This window comes from Rhipicephalus microplus, chromosome 5, assembly GCF_043290135.1.
Source record: "Rhipicephalus microplus isolate Deutch F79 chromosome 5, USDA_Rmic, whole genome shotgun sequence".
Lineage (NCBI taxonomy): Eukaryota > Metazoa > Arthropoda > Arachnida > Ixodida > Ixodidae > Rhipicephalus > Rhipicephalus microplus.
Genome location: NC_134704.1, coordinates 37,992,883 through 38,015,204, shown reverse-complemented (window position 1 = coordinate 38,015,204; position 22,322 = coordinate 37,992,883). Strand labels below are relative to the sequence as shown.

At 42.2% G+C, this 22,322-nt stretch overlaps 1 protein-coding gene across 3 annotated transcripts in view; it reads left to right on the top strand.

Moving 5' to 3' along the window:
- The window catches only part of LOC119174689 (acylamino-acid-releasing enzyme), a 33,134-nt gene extending 14,800 nt beyond the window's left edge, over positions 1-18,334 (top strand). For all 3 annotated transcript variants that reach the window (XM_037425717.2, XM_075895240.1, XM_037425718.2), the window contains 20 exons: positions 212-299; positions 3,919-3,994; positions 4,886-5,004; positions 6,193-6,422; positions 8,357-8,397; positions 9,074-9,195; positions 10,024-10,081; positions 10,518-10,618; positions 11,167-11,218; positions 11,310-11,398; positions 12,359-12,479; positions 12,688-12,759; positions 13,021-13,101; positions 13,848-13,936; positions 14,129-14,239; positions 14,847-14,895; positions 15,025-15,052; positions 16,151-16,259; positions 17,070-17,176; positions 18,116-18,334. In XM_037425717.2, the coding sequence (XP_037281614.2) occupies positions 212-299; positions 3,919-3,994; positions 4,886-5,004; positions 6,193-6,422; positions 8,357-8,397; positions 9,074-9,195; positions 10,024-10,081; positions 10,518-10,618; positions 11,167-11,218; positions 11,310-11,398; positions 12,359-12,479; positions 12,688-12,759; positions 13,021-13,101; positions 13,848-13,936; positions 14,129-14,239; positions 14,847-14,895; positions 15,025-15,052; positions 16,151-16,259; positions 17,070-17,176; positions 18,116-18,215 (1,843 nt within the window). In that variant the 3' untranslated portion in view covers positions 18,216-18,334. The remainder of the gene's footprint in view (positions 1-211; positions 300-3,918; positions 3,995-4,885; positions 5,005-6,192; positions 6,423-8,356; positions 8,398-9,073; positions 9,196-10,023; positions 10,082-10,517; positions 10,619-11,166; positions 11,219-11,309; positions 11,399-12,358; positions 12,480-12,687; positions 12,760-13,020; positions 13,102-13,847; positions 13,937-14,128; positions 14,240-14,846; positions 14,896-15,024; positions 15,053-16,150; positions 16,260-17,069; positions 17,177-18,115) is intronic.
- Positions 18,335-22,322: the final 3,988 nt, after the last annotated feature.

Below are 22,322 nucleotides of genomic sequence, written 5' to 3'. Positions count from 1 at the left end.
GTTAATGAATCTGTAATGGTATAATTAGCAGTATAGCTTCAAAGTATAATTAAGCGGTATAAACTGACTTATTGTTTTACTTTGGTGTCTCTTTGACGCTTCATAGAGAGTATTTACTGTAAATGTTCGAGCTGGACATGGTATTGGAATTCGTTTCTTTCGTTTTACCATTCCTATATTTGTGATTTCCTCCGTTTTTTTTTTTCTGCAGAATACTTACAGCATTTTCTCAGTCTGGGTGCCACAAGGCAGTCCTGAGGAAAGTCACTAAGAAAGGAGAAACCAAACAGATGATGGAGGTTTGTATCTCATGTTTACTTGTTTTTAGGGCAAGAGCAATAATTACGCATGATAATGAATGCAGTGGATTTATATGTTTGCCTTAACATTCTTATGTTGTAACGGAGCTCTAGAGTGAATGTACAGGTTTTTTTTTTTTTTTGAAGTGTGTTCTTGCTCCATGCATAATTTGCAATTTATTTTCCTTTCTTAAGCATATTACCGTTCACTATGTTCAAGTAAGGAAAGTTTGGCCAATGTGCATTTGCTTTTGATACAGTGAAAATTGTTCAGACCATGAAAAATCAGTGTAAGAGAATGACCTAACCTGATCTTTTTTAGCAACTGCCACAGGAAGCAAATAAAAACCACCAGGCCTGCGTGCAACGCGCGGCACAGTCACGGCGAAAGCTGGAAGAGCAGCCTTTCAGAGCCTTCTCTTAACTCTCTTTGGGTAACTGCTAGAAGCACTCAAATAACCATAATTTTTGTGTAGTAGGCCGACATTCACTGTGCTATTCTTCATCATTCTTCGGAGAAGCGTGGTATCCGCTACGCACTTCCAAGGAATTTGGTGCAAATATTTTATGCAGTGGCTGTCAACAATGAGGATTTATGCCTGAAGTGGGTATGCACAACGTTTATAGATACTTTTTCAGTTCCGTAACTCCGCCGCCGCAGGCGGCCGCCGGTTTTACCCGGGCAGTGAGATGGCGCCACAGTCGCGAGTTGCGCTGTCGCGGGCGCACGTGTTGCCGGTGTTGCTCCTCCCCGCAGTTGCTTGGCCGCGTGCGCGGCTGTCATCGCGCTTTTTTTTTCTCGTTGTTGTGACCGTGCGCGCACGTGGTTATCCTCGAAGACTTCGATCATCTGTGAATTGTGACAACCTAGCACTACCGGCCACAGGACGTCTCGGAGCTGCCAAGCTTTACGATGCCAACTTGCTTCGTGCCCGGCTGCACCAGCGGGTACAAAAGCAATCCAGAAAAGCGGCACTTTTTTGCACCGCCGTCCGATCCGCAGCTGCTTGAAAGGTGGGTGAGAGCTATTCCCCGCGCCGATAAACTTCTGAGCAAGACATGCAAAGTGTGTGACGTGCATTTTATGCAACATGACATTGTGAAGACTTACAAGCATGTCATTGACGGCCAGGTTGTTGAAATAGACCGCGGCTGTTGGGCATTACAGCCTGAAGCCGTGCCGTGTCAATTTCCGAATGTTCCAAGCTATTTGTCAAAAACAATAAAGAGGCGGCGGTCGCCTAAGGATAGGGCCAGCTTACCCAACAAAGTCGTACTTGTTGCTACGCCATCAGATGAGTACCAGCAAGAAGTTCCTGATCCCGTGCACGACATTGATTTCGCACAGATTGTCGAAAACGGCTCATCTTTAAAGCTTCCGAAAAACTGGAGAATGGCGGACCTTGAGGAGGACACTGGTAAACCTCGGCAGGTTATCTTTTACAAGGCGGGAATGAAGGACGATGTTTACGCGATCCTGAAGAGCGTCGCGATTCACGAGGACCTCACGTACGTCATCCATGCAAATGGAAGACTGTTGCGCAGCTGGGATGCAGAGATTAACATATTTTCTGCGCAAGATGTGGAAGCGATTGTACAAATTGTGCACGCAAAACAATTTTGCCGTGGTTGCCCTCTTATCGATGTCACTCTTATCGATGTCATGAATGAAAGATAAAGTTTGGCAGCAGCTGATGTCCATACCATTCCATGCCCTCTCAAGTGATGCCGACGATCATGAATACAATGCACCATCACCAGAAGCGACCGCCTTGTATTACCTGGCAGGCTACGTGGCTTTCAAGTTGAAGAAAACTACACGCTGTGAGGTCTGCAAAGAAGATGCCCTTGGTAGGCGTGATTCACTGTCGAAGGAGGCCATACTGGTCATCGAGCGCGAATACGTCTGTGGCAGCCTTGCATACCCTTCAGAAAAACTGCTTGCGTGTGTGAGCACGGTAGAACGCACTATAAAGCATGCTAGCAAAGGCACATGTTTTGGTGACTTATTTTGGGATGTGCTGGATGCTCTAGTGAAGAGAGGCACAAATATTGTTGGCTGTTCCGAGCATGCTAATCAGCTTACTGCTCAAACAATTCACTTTTATTTAACAACTCGTATGCACTTCTTCGCACGAGCCAAATGCTTGGAGAACAGCAGTGCCGTTCGGGCACAGAGAGAGCGCAAGAAGGCAAAGCTAGTTTAACGAACTTCGCAGTAAACCTGCCGACAAATCTGTGCCGTGTACGTGTAATGAAATGTGTACGTCAGTTTTCGATCTATTCGTGAGGCGTTTTCCCACCGCAAAAAAAAAAAAAAGACGAATAGCAGTGTTTCATTCATCCAACAAAATTTACTAGTCGCCAAGTCCTCATGTTACGTAACCCCGAGTGCTATAAGTTTAAGATTTCTATTTCTTTTAGCGCGCTGAATTGTAAACTACTAATGTGGTCTTGATGCAATGGACACAGGAAGGCGCAGGGTGAAGCGATCACTTTGTCACTGCGCAAAACGGATGCCTGCGAAGTACGTACAGGCTTTTTTTCAAGTTCGTGAGTCATACAACGCGCACGAATTAAAGCGCGTGGCCTCTGTTAAATAGCGAGAGTAAAGACCAAGTACACTGTTCGCACAATTCTCACTCGGGCGCACGCAAAGGCTCACGCGACACCCTTCGCGCTAGCAGACGACTCTCGCTCTCCTAGCGCAAGGCGCGACTGCAGCGCTGCGGTGGCGGGTGCGGCGGCCGGCCGCCTTCTCCCTGGGCGCGGCGCGAGGAGTTGCGGAACTGAAAAAGTATCTATAAACGTTGGGTATGCATTACAGTTAATTGGTGATCAGGTATAAGCTTTTGTAATGGGTTGAAGCATTGGACGATCCGCTCGTTCGCAATTCGCATTGTGAGATGACTGGTTGCTCCTTCTCTGCCTAAGGCCAGCTTGCAAAGTTGTCCCAAGCACCGGCATGGCTCAATGCTAGAATAGTGGGCTGGCACAAAGGGGACCCGGCTTCGAATCTCATTGTGTCCTTGGAGTTACTTTATTTACTGAGTTTTTTTTTTCTTATTTCGTGCGACAGTGGTTACGAACACCGGCGACGGCGGCGAACAACTACGGTGCAGAACGCGACCCATGCTGCGACCTCATAACAGCTTTCCCTGTAAAAAGATGCAACACCAATTTAAATCTAGAGTAAATTAAGGCATACTTTTAAAGTTGAAACAATTATGATTTTCTACAGGTACAAGAGGAACCCACAACCTGCGCACGGAGCCTGCAATGCTCTACCAATAAAGCTAGAGAGGCAGCCTCCATTTACTTTCTTTTGCATTTGCGTATGTGTGCTAAATGTCTTGGCCACCTATGACGTTTCAAGTTGCATTATGTAGACGTATCACCCATACACAGTGACTGAAATTGTTTTTCTTATTTCTGTGGGGCATTCTAGCCATATGGTCACCTCTAAATCACCTTCAAATTTGAATTTTAAAGGTTTACAAGCTCCACTGTATGGGAGCATGTGTCTTTCTGCGGACTGGAGGTCAAATGTGCTTGATGGAATTGCATCCTATTCTTCCAGCATTTCTTGTTTTACTGAAGTTTTGACACTCTCTCTCAGTTTTGGGACCAGAACATGAGGTTGGACTCGGTCGACCTGGAGGCTGTGAATGCTCATGGCAAGGTCCATGAAAGTGGTGAGCTCTTATCCTCACTACCCATCTTTGATGGACCATTATATTAAACATATTGTCTGGAACACACATAGTATGATGCACAAGCAATATCTAATGTAGGACTTTGGACATGGAGCTGAATCTTTCGGAGTAAATTTACCTCAGTTTTTGTCTTTTCTGTCTGTATTTGACTGTTTTCTGTTTGTCTTGCCATAAGAATGAATATTTTGCCATATCGATGCTTGTTCGTGTGGAGGCGGGACCTGTCAAGCTGCCATCAAGCGGCGTAATCCTGCCATTCTTGCCGTTTAGCTACGCCAAAGTATACTATTCATGTGGTAAAAATAAACTTTTTCACTTCATTTCAAAAGTATTGTTGCCACTGTCTTCATGAAATGCAGTTGTGACAAGATAGGACAAGGGTGCAGTAGAAAATTTTCCTTCGAGCTGAAGGTACTCATAAATAGAGGCATTTAATTAAGCTGAGCAGGCTAGAATGGTATGACAGTGTAAGAAAACATTTCGGTTTTTAACGGACACGAATTTTGAAGCAGGAATGACCCGCAGTAAATCTTCATAGGACTCGGTAAGTTGTCCCAGTAGCAGGGACTGTAATGCCAGTCTTGCAGCAGTGTGCAATTGTGACGACAGCGCGCAAAGTTCTGTACTTTCCCTATTAACCAAGACTGTGCTTAGTGTGACTAACATTATCCCGACAGTGTGTGGGAAAAGCCTTTCAAAAACATTCCCTACATACAGAGTGGGAACTTGCCCTCCTGTCTATTCATCTATTGCTTCCTGTGTGAACCTTATAACGCATCTACATTTACTGGCTAGGGTTGCGGGCACAATATTATAAAGTGAATGCCCATAAAAAAAAACTGTTTTGTTCCTGGTAATTGTCGTGTGCAGGAACATTCAGCAGCTTCTCGTGGTCGAACAGCGAGAACCAGCTGCTCTACGTCGCTGAGAAAAAGCAGCCTAAGCGAGCCTCCTATTTCTGCCGCACTGAAAAAGAAGAAGTTGAAAAGGTGCGTGGGTTTCAACCTTGACCTGAAGTTGTGGCTTGGGTGTTTACGTCAGGGCTAAATCCCTGCAAAAGGCTGGAAGTCCATCTAGCAAAAGCACATTGAAAACCCATCTTTCAAAATAGTGCTATGTTCCATACTACTGCTGCAATTTACAATACTATTCCTATAATTTGCAAAAATTTTACTATTTGTATGTCCACTTGTACTTGCGCTGCGTTCATTTTTCTTAACGTTTTGCTAGTGCTGCAAATCCAACAGAATAACGTGGTGCGGGTTTCAAAAAGTTAATATAAGTATATCCTCCTTCCTTCGCACTTGCACGTAGTGAACCCCTGTAGCACTTTTTAGTGCATGCAAAGAGGCACCTTTGAAAAACTGACTCTGAAACAACCGGATAGTATGAGACGCATCTTGCATAACACGTTCATTGTGGCAAACTTTCTCAAGGTCTCATTTCATATGAGGAGTGACCGACTGGTGGGCTACTCAGCATATCTGCCAAATGCGCCGTTGGAGAAAGATGGCATAATGGCATCTAACACCGGAAAAAAATTTCTTCTGGATATTTATAACCTCTTTGCAGCAAGAACCGTACCTCTGCATTAATTTGTGATGAAGTTATCGCATCAGCAAGCAGAGGTGCGCTCGTAACATCACGTCCGCATAGTAGCACAGGCTGTGATCCGGCAACCCACGTCGCAGTGAACGTGATAATCTACACTGAGCCAGAGATATTGCATGTCATCCACTTACGAAATAGTGCAGAGGTTCACTCTAAGCCCAAGTAGGCACACATGTTGGCTTTTAGATATGTGTGCAGTACCATCCACTGTTAAAGGGAATACTGTGACGATGGCCTGTCACATTGCAGGACCCATAACTGTAGGTAGACGTACAATTGTTCGTGCACGGCATTAGTTTTTTTAATAAGAGTCAGAACAGTCAACCAGCACTAGTCTTATGAAAACGTAAGCGTCTATGCTTCTGCCAGAAAACGAAATCCCGACATAGTGCACACGAAAGTGTTCCATTCAACAGTGAACACGTCTGTAAATGACATGAGAATTTTTAAATTTGCAATCTATAAAAAAAACGCTGACGTGCATGACGTAAAAGCAATAAAAAAGAAAACAAAGTTATGATGCTAATTGTGACGATGGTGCGGTTTTTTTTTTTTTTTTTTTGCAGGGTACGCAGTTCTTGCACAGAGACAACTGGGGTGAGTGCCACATGGAACACTGCCAGCCCGTGGTGTGCACCATCAATGTGTACAGCAGCGCCATCAATGTGCTCGACAACATGCCCGAGAAAATCTCACCGGGACAGGCTGTGTGGGCTCCCGAGGACGTGGGAATTGTCTTTGTTGGCTGGGAAGGAGATCCATGGAAGCTGGGGCTGGTCTACACGAACAACCGCAGGCATGGGGCCTCCCTTACTTCTAAGTGCTTTGGTTGGTTGACTGCACTCAAACCCCCATATAACAAAATAGCGGTTATGACGAATTAAATTAAAAATAGCCTAGCAGTAGATGTGGCATTGGGAATAAACCTTTATAACAAATTTTCGGATGTGATGAACTGATCCTCTTGAAAATACAACTTTGTTATAAAGGGGGTTTGAATGTACTATAAATGGGAAGTGCTTCACAATTGGTGGTAGTGTGCTACTGATTTAAAGATTGGGCTTTCGTGCCAGTCATGGCAGTCACATTTTCGTGAAAGCAATATGTTAGAGGCTTGTTTTGATGTCAGTGCACGTTAAAGAGCCCCAGGCGGTCAAAATTATTCGAAGCCCTCCACTATGGCTTCTTTCATAATGTAGAGAGACGAAAAATTTGTGCACACGAGGTGTAGCTGGAGCAGACGTTTTTACAAGCGAACTCATCTTTTTCAGGGCTTCAAGGTTCAAAAAGACAAGCCTGCTTGTCGAAACATCGGCTCCAGCAACATCTCACATTCATGAATGTCTCATCCTTTCAAGCTTCCATCTCAGCCTGCTCTTTTTTTTTTTAATCTCATAATCTAAGTGATTAATGTTGTATAATGTGGCAGTAATGTGCTAAAAAAACTAATGAGGAGCTTAAGCTCCGTCACGACTGTAATAATATTACCGTTTGCAGAATGCCAAATGATGACCATACACATCAACTGTAAAAAAATCATTGTATGCAGCTCTATCACATTTGAACAAATGCTTCACACACCTAGCAACGTGCGTGTGAATATGTAGGATTTTTTAGTGGAAGCTGTTGTTGGATCGTGCCCGTGGTGGATTGCAGGACTCCTGTACGTCAGACGAACTACTGGAAGGGGCACATCTCGTACAATAAACCGCGTTCTAGTGTTAGTTGATTAAGCAATGCTAGTAGCCATGTAATTAATACTTTTATGACATGCTTCTAGATTGTAAAATTGAATCCAAGCAATATATATATATTGCAACATAGGAAATAGCGCATAAAACTAGAAAATACCGCACAGACAGAGAGTAAAGAGCGCTGACCAAGTTTCTAAAAACCTTAGTTCAGCCTTGGTCAATCCAAGTGATGGCATACTGACACATTCCTCTCCCGTACGAGCAATCTCTACCGCCTCAACTATTTCCTCGACGCATTGGTCTTTGTGGCGGTAAACAATGGCACTTTTATCGAACTGAGGTTTGCAAAACCGAGTACCTCGGTGCATAGGCTTATCGCGCAGTTACGGCAGTGTAAGCCGAGGTGTGCCTGGTTCTCCTTCATTATGTTCTTGTCGTGCTCTTTTAGCCTCATGTTAGTGCATCTGCCTGTCTGCCCTATGTATTCGTCTCCACAAGACAACAGCACCCGATACACAACGCCCTCGTCACAAGGCACAAACCGGTTTCGGTGTTCAGTACTGCACGATTTCGCTTCTTTGCTGCTGCATGGGTTCGTTTTCTTGCAGACAAGTGAAAGTTTTAATGGAGCCGAAAATACTACATCATCGACATGTTCACATTTTCCTATCTTTTTCAGGTTATGGAAAGTCTGATGAATATACGGGATAATGGCTATTTTCTTGTACGCGTCTAAAACCTGCCACACCATTCTTGACACGCTGCTTCCTCTTCCCTGTTTTGATCTTTTTCAGCAAGCCTTCAGCCGCAGAGACCACAAGTGTTTCTAGGTGTCTCTCCTCAGACTGCACAATTTAAGCAGGAATTTATGCTTGGCATGAATTCTTCTCAGCTAACTTGTTGAAATGCCTTAATGTTTCGGTCAGTCTTCGTCAGCTCTGAAAAACTTAAACTGCTGACAAGTGTTTAACGGTTCATCAAGAATTCTTGACCGTCTGATTCTGTCAAGTATATTGATAATTCTTTTTTCATGCAGATCCCGCCTGTATTTCTACGAGTTCGAGACAGACAGTTATGGTAAGTGCCACACATTATCTTTGATCTCTAACCTGCTGGCTCTTTCAAGATGTAGAGCATGATACGAATCGCCCTCTTGATAGAATGCGTAAGTCGCATTAAAATGCAAGCTGTGTGCTTAGCTGAAATTTCAAGCTTCCTGCTTTTTGTTGGATTGTCGCAAGCACAAAAAATACCATTCATGCGAAATTAGAAATCATTGAATAGGGAACGTTGTTGCAGGTGATGTGTCAGCTTAAGGACTGGTCTTCGTAAGGGCACTTGCCCCCTGGCAAAGGTTCATCCTCTTACTGAAACATTGACTCTGGCAACATTCTCTATTCAGCAGTTTCTCATCAATTCAAGCCTCAGTCTTTGCCCAAACTTCTGCATTGTGTGAGAGCACTACATCATAATCTGCAGAGTAGTTGGGACTGTCTTCATACAGTTGGGATCATCAAGAATCATTGCGCCAAAATGATATATTTTGGTTTTACATGAAAACGTGGTATTTTACATAGCGTAATAATTCATCGTCCAACTAGTTTTCACCAGATGTTAGCAAAAGCCTTAAATGTTCTAAATTGTTACTATCTCTGATGCCTCCTTCACACGCAGTGCGTTTTCTGATGGAAAAATTTTCCCGAGTGATTGGCAGGTGTGCCCACCATTTTTTTTGTTCCCTGTCTCTCTTTAGCCACCATTGGCGACACAAACAAGAGCATCTGCTCGCCACGGATTAGCCCGGATGGAAATTCTCTTGTGTACCTGCAGTCGGAGGTCGGAGGTCCTCACTTTCAAGCCTGCCAGCTGGTCAAGGTATTTCGATGTTACACGTTGGCATTATGATTATAGCATATTGTAGAAAGGGGCACAAAAATTTTATTCTGATTTTTTAATGCTTCCTCTCTCGGTGAAGTACAAGGCATATTTGATGTACAACTGCAGAGGGGAAAAAAAGGACTACTATCAGCACATTTGCAGCCTCGCCGTAAATGTTTAGCCATTCTGGTAGTGCAGTGGTGATGGTACTCAGTGGCTCCCTCAAATTACAATGTATTTGACTGCTGTAAAATGCTGAGCGAGCGCCCCTTCCCTTTTTCGAAAGATCTGAAATATGCGCCAAATAAGCAATGACCGGTCCAGCCCTGAGCCCTCCCCCCAAATATGGTCAAATTATCCATCATCATAGGGGTGCCCCCTTGCGCAGAATCTTATGGTAGCTTCTTTTTAATTTGATTTTGTTGTTTATTTCATTTTTTTTTAATGTAACCAACCTCCTTCCCCTGTGGCACCCTGTTGTGGGTCTTGAGGATACTCAAGTAAATAAATAAATAACTAAATAAAGGACGGGCTTAATTCCAGGTGCAACGGTCACTTTTTAATGAACGAAGCAAAGTACTGGAGGTCCATATGCTGTCTCAGAATCCCAGCTGGTCGAAATTGTCTGGAAACTTCCACTACAGCTTATCTCATAGCCTGAGTAACTTAAAGACTTTAAGCATTGTAAACTAAACCAGAAGGAAAAGCTAAATAAATTCTACTGTGGATCATTTTAAAAAAATTTCATTTTTCAAATGTGTGATTGATTAGATAAGGGACGTGAATTTTGTATGGTGGAAAACTTCATGTCTAATTATTTTACAGTGCTCTTGGGAGACTAAGCAAACGTTAGTAATAATCGACAGGATCAGCACGCCTGTAGGTGAGTGACCAGCAGTCCTGTGGCAAACAATCCCATTTGAGTCTCTTTGTGACGCTTGCGCAATTTACAGTTTGCATGGTGGTGCAGCCTCTTGCAAAACCTTGATTGCACGGCTTTATGCGTCCCGCGACTGAGCGTAAAAGACTTCGGAACAAACGCCGAGTGCGACATACTAAAGAAATGGAGCACTCAATCAACGTGCTTTGCCTGTCCTACTGTATTTGACTGCAGAGGCTTTAAGCGAGAAAGTGAGAGGTTTGAAATGATGAAGAGTCTCACTCGAATCGAGTGCGTTGCCCATCGAAAGTCTAGTGCCTGAGCCTAGGTGTTTTTATTGTTTTTGTTTGTATAATTGAAATTACTTGATTCTAGCTTTTATTCTCGTGAGTTGGACTTGAAATTTGAAAGTGTTCTTGATGACTAAACTTCACTCCAGGCAATGAGTTCCCTGGCCTCTACCTGAATGCACTGCCACAAAATTGCTTCATTGGTGACGGAAGTACTGTCGTACTTTCCACTTGCTGGCACAGCAAATGGGTAAGTGCCTCAGAAGTGTGTGTCATCACGTACGCCATGCGCTATTTTACTTTTTTGCTGGAGCATGTTTTCACCGAATTGCCACGGTCATTAAGCTTAACAAAACATGTTGAGGCTATCTGCTGGTGCACATTTTTCCTTTTGAAAAATATCCATCATTAAGCTTTGAACACAAGCACACACACATACACACATACACACACACACACACACACACACACATACAAATGCACTTGTATTCAAAGTTTAGCACTGGATGTTTTTCAAAAGAAAATGTGTGTTCATAAGTCAACACTTACTGCAACATGTGTTTGCAGCATGCAAAATGATTTTTAGCATTTTCACTGACATGCACCGTGATCAGTGTCACACATTCTTGAGTTATATTTGCACAAGTGACTACGCTAGAACGTATGAGGAAACGTGTTTAAATAGTGAGTACATTTGAACCGTGGCATATGATTCAGTTGCCTTTGTACTGGCGAGTCCACTAGTTCGAATATGGGAGTCTCGTGCCTCTCCTGACGTGTCACTATATTTTCTTGTAGGAGGTTATCGGAGTCAACCTCAATTTTGGCACTATCACGAAGCTCAGCAAGGGTAGGTAACTGTGACACCCTTCACTGAATCTTGCCCTACACATTTTCTCTATTGTTCCTGCAATATGAACCCTACATTCTACCATGCACAGATGAAACCGTGGGCTGCTGGCAAGTTCTGACAGTCAAAGAGAACTTCATTGTCGCCTGCATTTCAGCTCTCAATTCAACACCTCATGTGGTGAGTTGCATCATTCTTTTACTACAGTTTGTACTCAAACTCTTCATTTTACACATTAAAAAAAAACTATCAAGTGTCCCATATGACCATGCTTTGGATTGTAGTGGCATAGCCAGAAGTTTTTTTAAGGGGTCTCTTGCTGGTATGTGTGGCAACCTTACCTTCTTCCATAGTCAGTTTATTTACACTGCGTTTGGCTGTGTTAACGTACTGATCAAATGCAGTTGAGCCGCTTTATAAGAGGCATGTTCTGGGCAACAGTTCTTGTCTTTTTTGAGATGTTTCTTGTAAGCAGGGTACTGCGTATGCATTTTTCTATCAACCCGTAGTTTACTGTACGCACGCTTGTCTCTTTTATACCCATTTGTCTCTTATATCACTGTCCTTCCTAAAGGAGTTCGACTGCCAATGTAGTAAAACACGCCACATTATCCTCTAGGCAACTGAGAAAATAGAGGTGCTGTACATGATTCCGTGGCTGTGCAAGCAATAACAAGTATTTCTTTCATTTTTTTATATTAGTTAAGCACCAGTCCTAGACTTCTCGCTTTTGTCTGCTTCAAGTTCGTCTCTAGAAACCAGTATCACTTTGGTTCACGCAGATTGCTTGCCTCCCCAAGACGTTGTAATATAATTTTAAACAGTAAAAATGCAGCAACACTTTCGTTTTATAGAGGAACATTGAGAATGAAAACTTAAGGCTGTAATACTGATAAACAAGCAGTACTACAGAGATAGTTCAGCCATACCGAGCCATCTTGGTTTGTATTAACAGCAATCGGCAATGCTGCCTGGTATTTTCAACAAGGCTGCTACTCGCTAAACAGCACTTGCGAAAATCATTGATTGTAAATGACAGCAGCTTTGTTTGAAGCTTGGCAAAATGACTTGATGCGAGTATTATTGTTATTATTCGGTTTGTAATCTCAGTGTTGTCCTCTGTTTTGTTTCTCTGCTTAGGTTGTAGGCGCGCTTACGGAAACAAATGACGTGAAAGTGTGGACACCCATCGAGCCTGACGACAACAAGGTGTCCGGCATCAGCTGGTACATCCTGCAGTTCTCGCCGCCCGATGAGTCAAGTGAGCTGCACTTCTTGCTTATCATTCTAAGCTACGATGGTAGCTGAGTCATTTATGGTTTATTAGCCAGCCATAAAACTGCACATTTCCTGAAGTTGATGAGTGTTGTCTTTTGTGCTTTATAACTATAGAACAAAATTATTGCTGCATTACTGCACAAAGTCGACGGCACATGATCTGCAATAGCTGTTTCTTGCTTTGAACACAGATATGATCTTCGAAGCCACGCTAGTGACGCCAAAGAATGAGAATGATCTCCCACTCATCGTTTGGCCACATGGTATGTTTTCTTTTTTTTATAAGGTGTTCGATTGATTAATTTACGGGTTTATAAAATTGGAGCTAGATCAAGAGCGCCAGTTAGTTATAGTATGGCATGCTGAATAAACAGAGCATACAACAGCATGCGAGAACACGACAATGCAGTTGTCTTTGTGAGTCCCGTTCCATTTGTTCTGTTTGTCTCGCATATTCTCGAATTTCGTCCAACTCCTTTCTATGCACTTCCTTATTCATTCCAACTCCTTCTCATGTATTTCAGGTGGCCCTCACAGCTCCTTCCATGCTGGTTTCCAGCTGTACCCCGTCCTCTTTGTCAAGTGTGGATTTGCTGTGCTTCTTGGTAAGAAAACAGCGCGATACAGAAAGCTATTTTGTAATGCAATCTGCATCTATAAGAAATGCAGCCGAGAAGCATGCACAACTGAAATCATAGACGACTTTATGTGAGCATTACGGCTTTGGCACACTCAAAAACCTCTTTCTTTTTCCAATAGTGTTACCTTAACGGGCTGGATTGCCTAACAAGGTGAAACCTATAGGCTGTTTGGCTGTGCACATTGAAATTGTAAATAATACACAATACAAGGACGCAGAAGAGGTGTGCAATAACACACACACGAAGCGCTCTACATGTTTTTGCATGCCTCTTCTGAGTCTTCCTAGTTCGCCCTCTCTGCAGTTCGGATTACCCAACTTGATCACGTATGAAACTGAGAGTTACCTCATGAGAAGGAGTTGTGCATCGTTTCCTCCCGCCACTTCGTATTAAACATCATAAGTGGCATTTTAACCCTCACATATGGCAACTTACTAGCTCTTAAATATTGGCATCAATTCAAGAACAGCAATAATCTTGCAAATATTTTAAACAATAGTTATACATGTTCATAACAAATTCAATGTGTGACATGTATGGCATACATTAGTACCATACTTCGGTACCATTTTTTATGGACTTTATCTATAAAGATTTTTGTGCCCAAAGTCAAATAGTGGCAAATAGTAGATGATTGGCTATGTTTACGAGGCTGGCCCTTTCATTTAGGTGATGGTTAGGGCATTGATACATTTCCTTCTTCTTTGCAGTGAATTACAGAGGTTCCAGGGGATTTGGGGAGGACAATCTCAAATCACTGGTGGGGAAGATTGGCCAGCAAGATGTATTTGATGTTCAGGTAACTTCAGAGCCTACCGTTCAGCATTTTTAATCATGTGACTTACAATATGCAATGCAAGTATTCATGAATGCATGCAGCAGCAGTGCTTTAAAGCTGAAAAACTGTTTGTTTGTGTCACTGAATAGCAACTTTCTGACATAAAATCCAACGTTTCCTCTTTTCTACGCTGCATGTATTCCTTCCATGCAGTGTGCAGCCGAAGTAGCAGCTCAGCGAGATGAAATCAACCCAGACAAGACAATTATATTTGGTGGCTCTCATGGAGGCTTTTTGGCTTGCCATGCTATTGGCCAGTTTCCGGTAAGCATCAGAGTAGGCTTAAACTTTCTTCGTTTCATTTTCAGTTGACCTGAATTAACTCAGATTTTTAAGTACATTAAGATTTTGTTTGAATTAGGCGACTTAGATTGAAATGTTATCAACATATTACTTAATGGGCTAATATGTGTATATTATTATACACGTGTTCAAGGAGACTTCGGAACTCACCAGCAACACGTGACACGTGGTTGAAGCATTATTGAACGTACAGTGCACCACACCGGCCACTCGCCAGCAGAGGCAGTTCCCTCTTCTGGTTTGTGAGGGCGGTCACTCACAAACCAGAAGTTCTTCTACGAGTTCTGCTTCAAACTTCTACGAGTTCTGCTTCAAACTGTGCATGCAGTGTCTGTCGTGAAGTAGTGCCACACATAAGAAAGCTGTCACTAACTTCTTTGACAATCATATGTGATCGTTTTTGCTACGTTTTTTTCTCTCCATCAGAGAAGCCAGGCATGTAACAGTACCTGTTATCTTAATCGATAACCACTCACACGTCTAGTTCCAGGGTTGCCGAGAAGCTGTCCCATACGTTGAAATTTAAGTGTTGGTGTCTAACATTGCACTCACGTTTTTTTTTTCACAGAGCTTCTATCGCGCATGTGCAGTTCGGAACCCTGTCGTGGATCTTTCATGTAAGTTCAGGATCAATTTAGTACCTCAAAATAACCCGATCATGTCGACCTGATATTTAAGCAATTGTTTTATGATATTTTTGTGGTGTTTGCAACATGTCATCCCTGATGTTTTTCTTACAATTACAGCCATGGATGGAACTGACATTCCCGACTGGTGAGTTGATTTTCTAATTGTTCATAGTGTGTGTTGGTAAAGATGACTTCTTTCGAGCGTAAACTTGTTGTAGTATCGCTGTGTAGCTTGCCTTGTGGAGTGCCCTTAATTTTGCACACTTTCTCCGGCTCTCTTTTCGTTTACTTCTAGATTTCAGCTGTCAATTTGTGTTCTCGTGTATATCTGTGTTCCGTAGCCCATTGGCTATCTCAACATTATTTAGAGTGAACAGACATGAAAGCCGAGGAAAGTATGGTGGATGGCATTTGCAGTAATTAAAAATGTAAAGGATGTAAAGGTGACGAAAAGATAACTTGCCTTGTCAGTGGCAAGCACTTTTTGTCGACATTACTTTCTTCTCACTTACATCATAACTACTGTAAACATCCCCCATACATTCCTGGGATTTCTTGTCTGTTGGTTCCAATTAATGTAGTGGCCTTAATATTCCCCTCCTTTCGTTTGTTGTCTATCTCAGCGATTTATTTCTGTGATAACCAGCAGTCATTTTTAAAAAAAGGCTGTGCTTTTTTTTTTCATTGGACGGCAAGCCAATATTTAGATTAGAAACAGCACCAGATTTCGTGACAGATGTCTTTTTAATAGAATGTAAATGATTAAATGATAGAAAGAAAAAAATCAGGCAATTACGTAGCTGTGTATTGATGTCACCTAGCGAATTAAGTGTGGTTTTTGAAAGGCAGAGCTTGAAAAAGCTGACATCGGGTCAATAAAAAATTCAGCTGAGTGAATATGCATGTGATGAATGACTGGATACTGAGATGTAAACTTAAAAGCTGACTACTTCCTTCGCTGTTGTCAGTGTGTATGATTATATCTTAGCTAACTCTCTCTCATGAGTCGATTCGTTCAGGCTCTGATGGATCCATGCGTCTGAGTGGGTCTTGCGTAGTAAAACTATGCCAAATCAAAATGTGAGGGCGTTCCCAGCAAACATTGTTGCTTGTGTGATTTCAATTTATTTTGTTGGCATATGGTTATAGCAAAGCAATTTTTGTGCATTATGAACCATCATTGCAAGGTTTCACTGTATTAGACCCACACCAATCACCTCACACTTTGTCAATGACCTTGCAGGCGTTGCGTGGAGAGTGCCGTGATCCCAGACTACTCGACAAACTGTGTACCAGAGCCCAAGCATCTGGAGCAGATGTGGAACAAGTCGCCCATGAAATTTATCAAAAACGTAAGTGGACTCATTGTGGCAGACAAGCACTTGTGTTGTCAAGCTGCTGAACACAGAAGCACAGGTTTGTTTCCTGGCCTTGGGCGCCTCATTTCGTTGGGTGCAAAACGTGAAAGCATGGAAATTTAAACATTCAAGCGGAAAGCACAAAGTACTACTAATGCCGAATCCCCCACATCAGCAAGCCTTGTAATCACACTGTGGTTTTGGCATGTGAAGCTGCGAAACTAAATTACGATATACGTGATGTTGCAGTTCTATGGAGTTGTTTCAGGTGTGGCAGTAGGACATAGCATCTGGCATTAGACTAAGTTTTCCAAAGTTCTTTCTTTCTAACATTTTTGTTCAATTCAAACACCACTAGCATATACATACTTTTGGTGTTCTTATTCAGAAAATGGAATTCATAAGCAATTTAGCAGTAAATGGCAAATGCATAACCATTTTCCATTAATTATCTCCTGACAGCTAACACTATCCAAGTTAGCCAAGATTAGCCAGTACTCGTCGTATGCAAAGTAAATTCAGTCAACCCCTTCTTAACCATACACATTTTGCCTGAGTATAGCTGCCAATTTTAATGCATTAGAAGGGCTTGAGGGAAAGATGAAGCCAAGGAGGCTTCTGCCCTAGGTTGTCATACGCATCGCATGACATCAGTGCAATCTTTGCATCACACTGGGTAGACTTTATTTTCAAAGTGTCTTCAACACTTAAGGGGCTGTCAAACCTATATGAAAAATATTTCTATTGTCGCTCCGTGGCCAGGAAGGAGCTTGTCTGTACGTTACGAATGCTTTTTGCCGACAGGTACGAGTGCCAACTTTGTTCTTGCTGGGCAAAAATGACAAACGGGTGCCGATAACACAAGGCATCAAGTTCTTCAAGACGCTTCTTGCCCAGGGAGTCAGTTCACAGTAAGTGTGCACTTTAATGTGCCAGCACATGTAAACATCACTGCATCTCGTAACGCATGCTGCACAATGCTTGGATCCACAAGAGAGCTCGACGTGCTAAAAGTTCATACTTGGCACAGCGGATAGACGACCTATATTTGGTCCTTATTCGTAACAAACTGAATTCTACAGCACGGAATACAAGGCGAAAGACATTCATGTTTTCTTCTTCGCCTATCGTGTGTATTCCATGCTGTACAATTCATTTTTGTTATAAATCTTCGTATACATTCATTTCTAGGAGAACAGACATCGTAGGTTTGGCTCTTGTTTTGTTTGATGCCATGTACTCAGTCACTGCTTTTGAATTGCAAACATTGCGTAATTTATGAAGAACATTTATTTTCACGGAGACCTTCATTTCCTGAAGTTTAAATGCATGTAGAGACTGAGGTGTTAAAAAAATTGACTGTATTAAAACAAATATGAGGAACGAAATGCAAATGGCAGCTATGTTGAATAACTTGCATTGCATTACTAAAAAAAATTAAATAAACAATGAAAAATTACTTATATAGCTATGAAAGTGCATGCAGTGATGCGATGTAGTAAACTGTATTACCTTCCGTGCTGAGAAAATGCAGCATTTTGTTCGCATAATCTGGGCAATGGTCATTGTTAAATCTCAAAACAACTGTCAGTAGGGCGCACACTTTTTCTTTGCGAGATTTTTGTCTGACCGAACAAACAGTTTAGGCACCATTCAGTTCTAAGTAAATCAGTGAATATGGTGAGGTTACTGTGCTATTCAGTGATTTTACACCCTATAAATGTTGCGGGCATTCTGGTCACACGTGCCTGGATTTAAATATGGCGTACTTCTCTGAGAAAAATAGAAATAAGGCATAGGGGATTATTAGCCATTTCACCATCTTTTATATATATATTTTTTCATTTCAGGATGTACATGTATGACGACAACCACGCGTTATCCAAAGTCAACGTTGAAGCGGACGTGTTTGTCAATATTGTCCTTTGGTTCAAGAGATTCATGAACTGAGTTGGGAAGTGTCAGCAAAAAGTGCCTGTTGAGATGAATGCCTACCGTGCGGCATTTTAAGAATAATTGCTGTCTTGAATTCTGGTAGTCGGAACACGACCTTGTAGACTTGTGAAGAACTACAGGGAGCTTTCTTTTTACATATTCACGCCGGCACAATGTTGGCACCTCAAAATACGAATCTGTTTGCGTAAACATCACTGTTACATGTGTGCATTATGAAAATAACACTCACAAAAGTTGGAGTATCGCTGTTGTGTGTGCTGTGTCACTTGACTCACCAGATATGTGCATTAGTTTCGGTGACTGCAAGAACTGCTGCAACTTGCACATACGTAATGGTTGCATGTCTGCAAGTTGACAAAACATTAAGCATCATTTATAAAATTGCTGGAATGGGATCTTCAAGGTTTTGTTATATTTTGTTAAGCTTAAATAGATGTCTAAGTGGTCCAAACTTTAGATAAATATTTTTAAGAGCCAGAGTACCTTAAAGGGGCCTTGCAACACTTTTTGAGCATTGTCAGGAGACGCTGCCAATCGGTAGTCAAGGTTTCAATGAACATGTGAACCAAATACTGTAGCGCAGCATGCGACATGGAATTCACAATAAATTCTCAAGGTCACCTGAAAATCGCTTTCTCTTCCCTCGACACATGATGCTACATACTGAGAAATCGCTGCATCACAGGCCAGTATCACAACATTGGTTCATTTGAGCATGGTACACTCGGCCATTGCTGAAGCTGCTACGGGAGGCTGCGACTTATCCTTGCTTGCACACGCGATTACACTGAAAGGCCATGCGTTCAAAGAAAAAAAATGGAGAGAGAGATAGTATAGGAAAAATGCTCAAGGTCAAGAGGCGCACATCACGTATTTTCTTCCTTCATGCCATCCCTCCACGCTTAGCTTCTGGCACTTTCATTGGGACGACAGAAAAGAGAAAGCAATTTCAGAGTGCGACCAATATTTGTAACTCCACTCATACTAGTACAGGTACTACTAAAACTTTTTGCTGATGTCAATTTGTTGAGCAATAAGCTTTTTCACTGTATTCATTCCACAGCTGCTTCGAAAAGTGTTGCAGGGCACCTTTTTGCAGAACTGTAATTTTTGGGGGGAAACCATCCAACTGCAGTACGACGGGTCAGTCCTGATAACTTATTGGGGCTACTGCATGCGAGCACAACCAAAATAAACTTGCACAGCACTCATTAATTTCGTTTATCAGCAACGACTTCATACTTAGCCGTGCGGCTAGATGACATGAGATACCCGTATCATGATGTTAAAGTAATGTACATGATGCAAAGCCTGGCATTACAATGCAATCTCAGTGACGAACAATATAACAATTTTATCTTTCTTGATTGTCACACTTGCTGAGCTGTGATATTCTCACATGCCACAAGCATTCTTTCGAGCCTCCGCAACTACAAATTTGTGTCCGACCTCCTTTAAAATTGGGAAAAATTCAATCAACGTAATAACACATCAACGGCAGTAGTAGAACCAATGTGCGTGTAACGTGCCTGAAATTCGTAGGATTATCATGTTCCATAAACTTAAATTTTTCCTTTAGAAAGGAACTTGAGCAATCGAAATTTTGGCTGTTAAAATAATGGTACTGCTGTCCCTTGTTGACAATGCCATTTTAACATTATTTTTGCATACAAAAGCTGCAAAAGAGGTTCTGTTTTTGAATTATACACATATTTTTTAAGGCAAAATTTGCTAGATCCAATAACGCTTCGGAATTTGGGCAGACGAAGGGGTGAAAATAAATGTAACAAACAAAATATGGGATATACGTTTGGAGAAACTATCAGAAACTAAAAACGTCAGGCCTGCGTGTAAGGTGCAGCACAGTCGCAGCGAAAGCTACACGGACGGCCTGTCAGAGCCTTTGGGTAACTACTGCAAGCACACTTGCTTGATACCCCCTACGGCATTATTAATAATTTTTTTTTTGGTAGTAGGCCGGCATTAGCTATGCTATTTTTCGTCATTCTTCTGAGAAATGTGGTATCTGCTAAACTTGCAAGGAATTTTGTGCCAATTGTTCATGCAGTGGCTGACAAAGAATTATGGCTGAAGTGGGTATGCACCACACTTAATAGGTGAACAAGAACAAGCTTTTGTAATGACCGCACCTATAGTGCCGGCAACCACAATATTATCCCGGGAAACAAGTTGCCGGCAGTTTTCCCTTATTGGCTGCCCTTAACCATGTGACTTATCTGCCGAAACATTTCTGGTGAGCCTGTCTTGCCGGCTTGCCGTATTTTTAGCTTTAAGCCGTCACTTAACTGTTTTTGCTCTCCGACATTTCGCAAAATTGATCACTATTGTCAGGGAGAGTCAAGGACCTGAGCTTCTCTAACTTAACCTAGCCTAATATGCCCTACAGGCATTGTCCAAGCAGCATGCGGCTAGCTAGCAGTGCCACGACCTAGGCGTGATATTGTCCACCTCAGAGCTAGCTTGCAGACGAGCATCTCTAAGGTCGACAATACACACCTAGGTCGTGGTATTCCTGTAGCCTGGGCAGCTCCTCCCCGTTTGGCAGCACCAGACCAGCCTCAACACACTCCCCAGAGAACGTCACTTGAAACCCTCCTATAGGAAAGAACTGCCGACATCCGGTCATTCGATATACTCTACCGGCTGCCGGCAATATAGACACTATCTTTTGTAATGGGTTGGAGCGATGGACGACCCACTCGTTACGCTATTTGCATTGTGCGACGACTGGTTGTTCTTTCACTGTTGTAAAACGCTTGTTGTATTATCGCTTGTTGTATTATTAGTTGTATTACCGCGATTGCTTTCCCGACATCAAGTCTGCCGATGGCAAGTTTGCCAATGAGTCCCAAGTGCTGGTGTTGCTCAGTGGTAGAATACTGGGCTGGCACTCAGCCGACCCGGGCTCAAGCACATTGTTTCATTGGTGCTAGGTTTTCTAATTTTGTGCGATGTGGTTATGGACACCAGCATCAGCGGACAACTACGGTGGCGCGTGACCCAAGTTGTGATCTCATAACAGCTTTCACTGTAAAATACAAATGCTAGTTTGTTGCACCTCTTGATATCTAATGAAACAGCCTACAAAATTTCCAAAGAAGATTTTCATTAAATGAAACTAGACTGAAATTGCTGCAGCACTAAAATTAAAACTGTCTTTTGAGAAAAATGGGAATAAGCATTATAAGTTTCAATGTTCACATGAAAGGCAGCGCGCCAGACAACTGATCCAGACTCGTAAAAAAGGCCATCCACAAGCCTCTTCATTGTCTTATTTTGCCCATTTATCAACCGTGCCTTTTCTTTCTTTCTGGCTTGTTCTGCTCGATGAGAGCTCTACCAATACGCTTTTGTCACCCTCACCCCCACATTTTTTTTTATGTGTGCGGTTAGGCCATAGTTGAAGAATGTAAATCACTTGTACTCTAATTTGAGAAAAGTGTCTTGCATAAAGCATACCACAGTCAATTAAAGGTTATCATTCTTTTAAAAAAGCCCTGCAACATTTTTACAGAATGGTCTGAAAACGTGGCTGATCGATAGTCGAAGCCCCTGATAACAAGCAAGCCAACCATTATAGCGTAACATGTTGCCTGGAATTCGCAATTAGCAATTTCCTAAGTCAGCCAAAAATCGCTCTCTTCTCCCGACAAATGATGCCACATACCCCAAGTCCATGGCCAAACTATTAGTTGCCGGCCATTTTATCTGCGAATGAACTCTCGTCACATGCATGTGGTGGTGGTGATGGCAGTAGGTAATAAGGTAGGGGTGCAGAGCACATTTTGGCTGAATTTCAATACGACTGGCATCATACGAATGGCATCAAGAAAATTGCGATTTTTGCTCTGCTCTCATGCAAAATAAGTACTAAATTAATGAATTCATCAAAAAATAAAAAAATAAATAATAGACAATGTGTATTGATGTAACAAACATTTGATCATCTTTTGTGATAAATTCGATGATTTGGCATTCAATTAATTCAGAAATTTTTCTCAACCCCATCATTTGAATTAACGAGCTTTTACAGTATTGGGTTCACAACTGCAAAAAGCATTTGATCTCAAGAGATGTTGT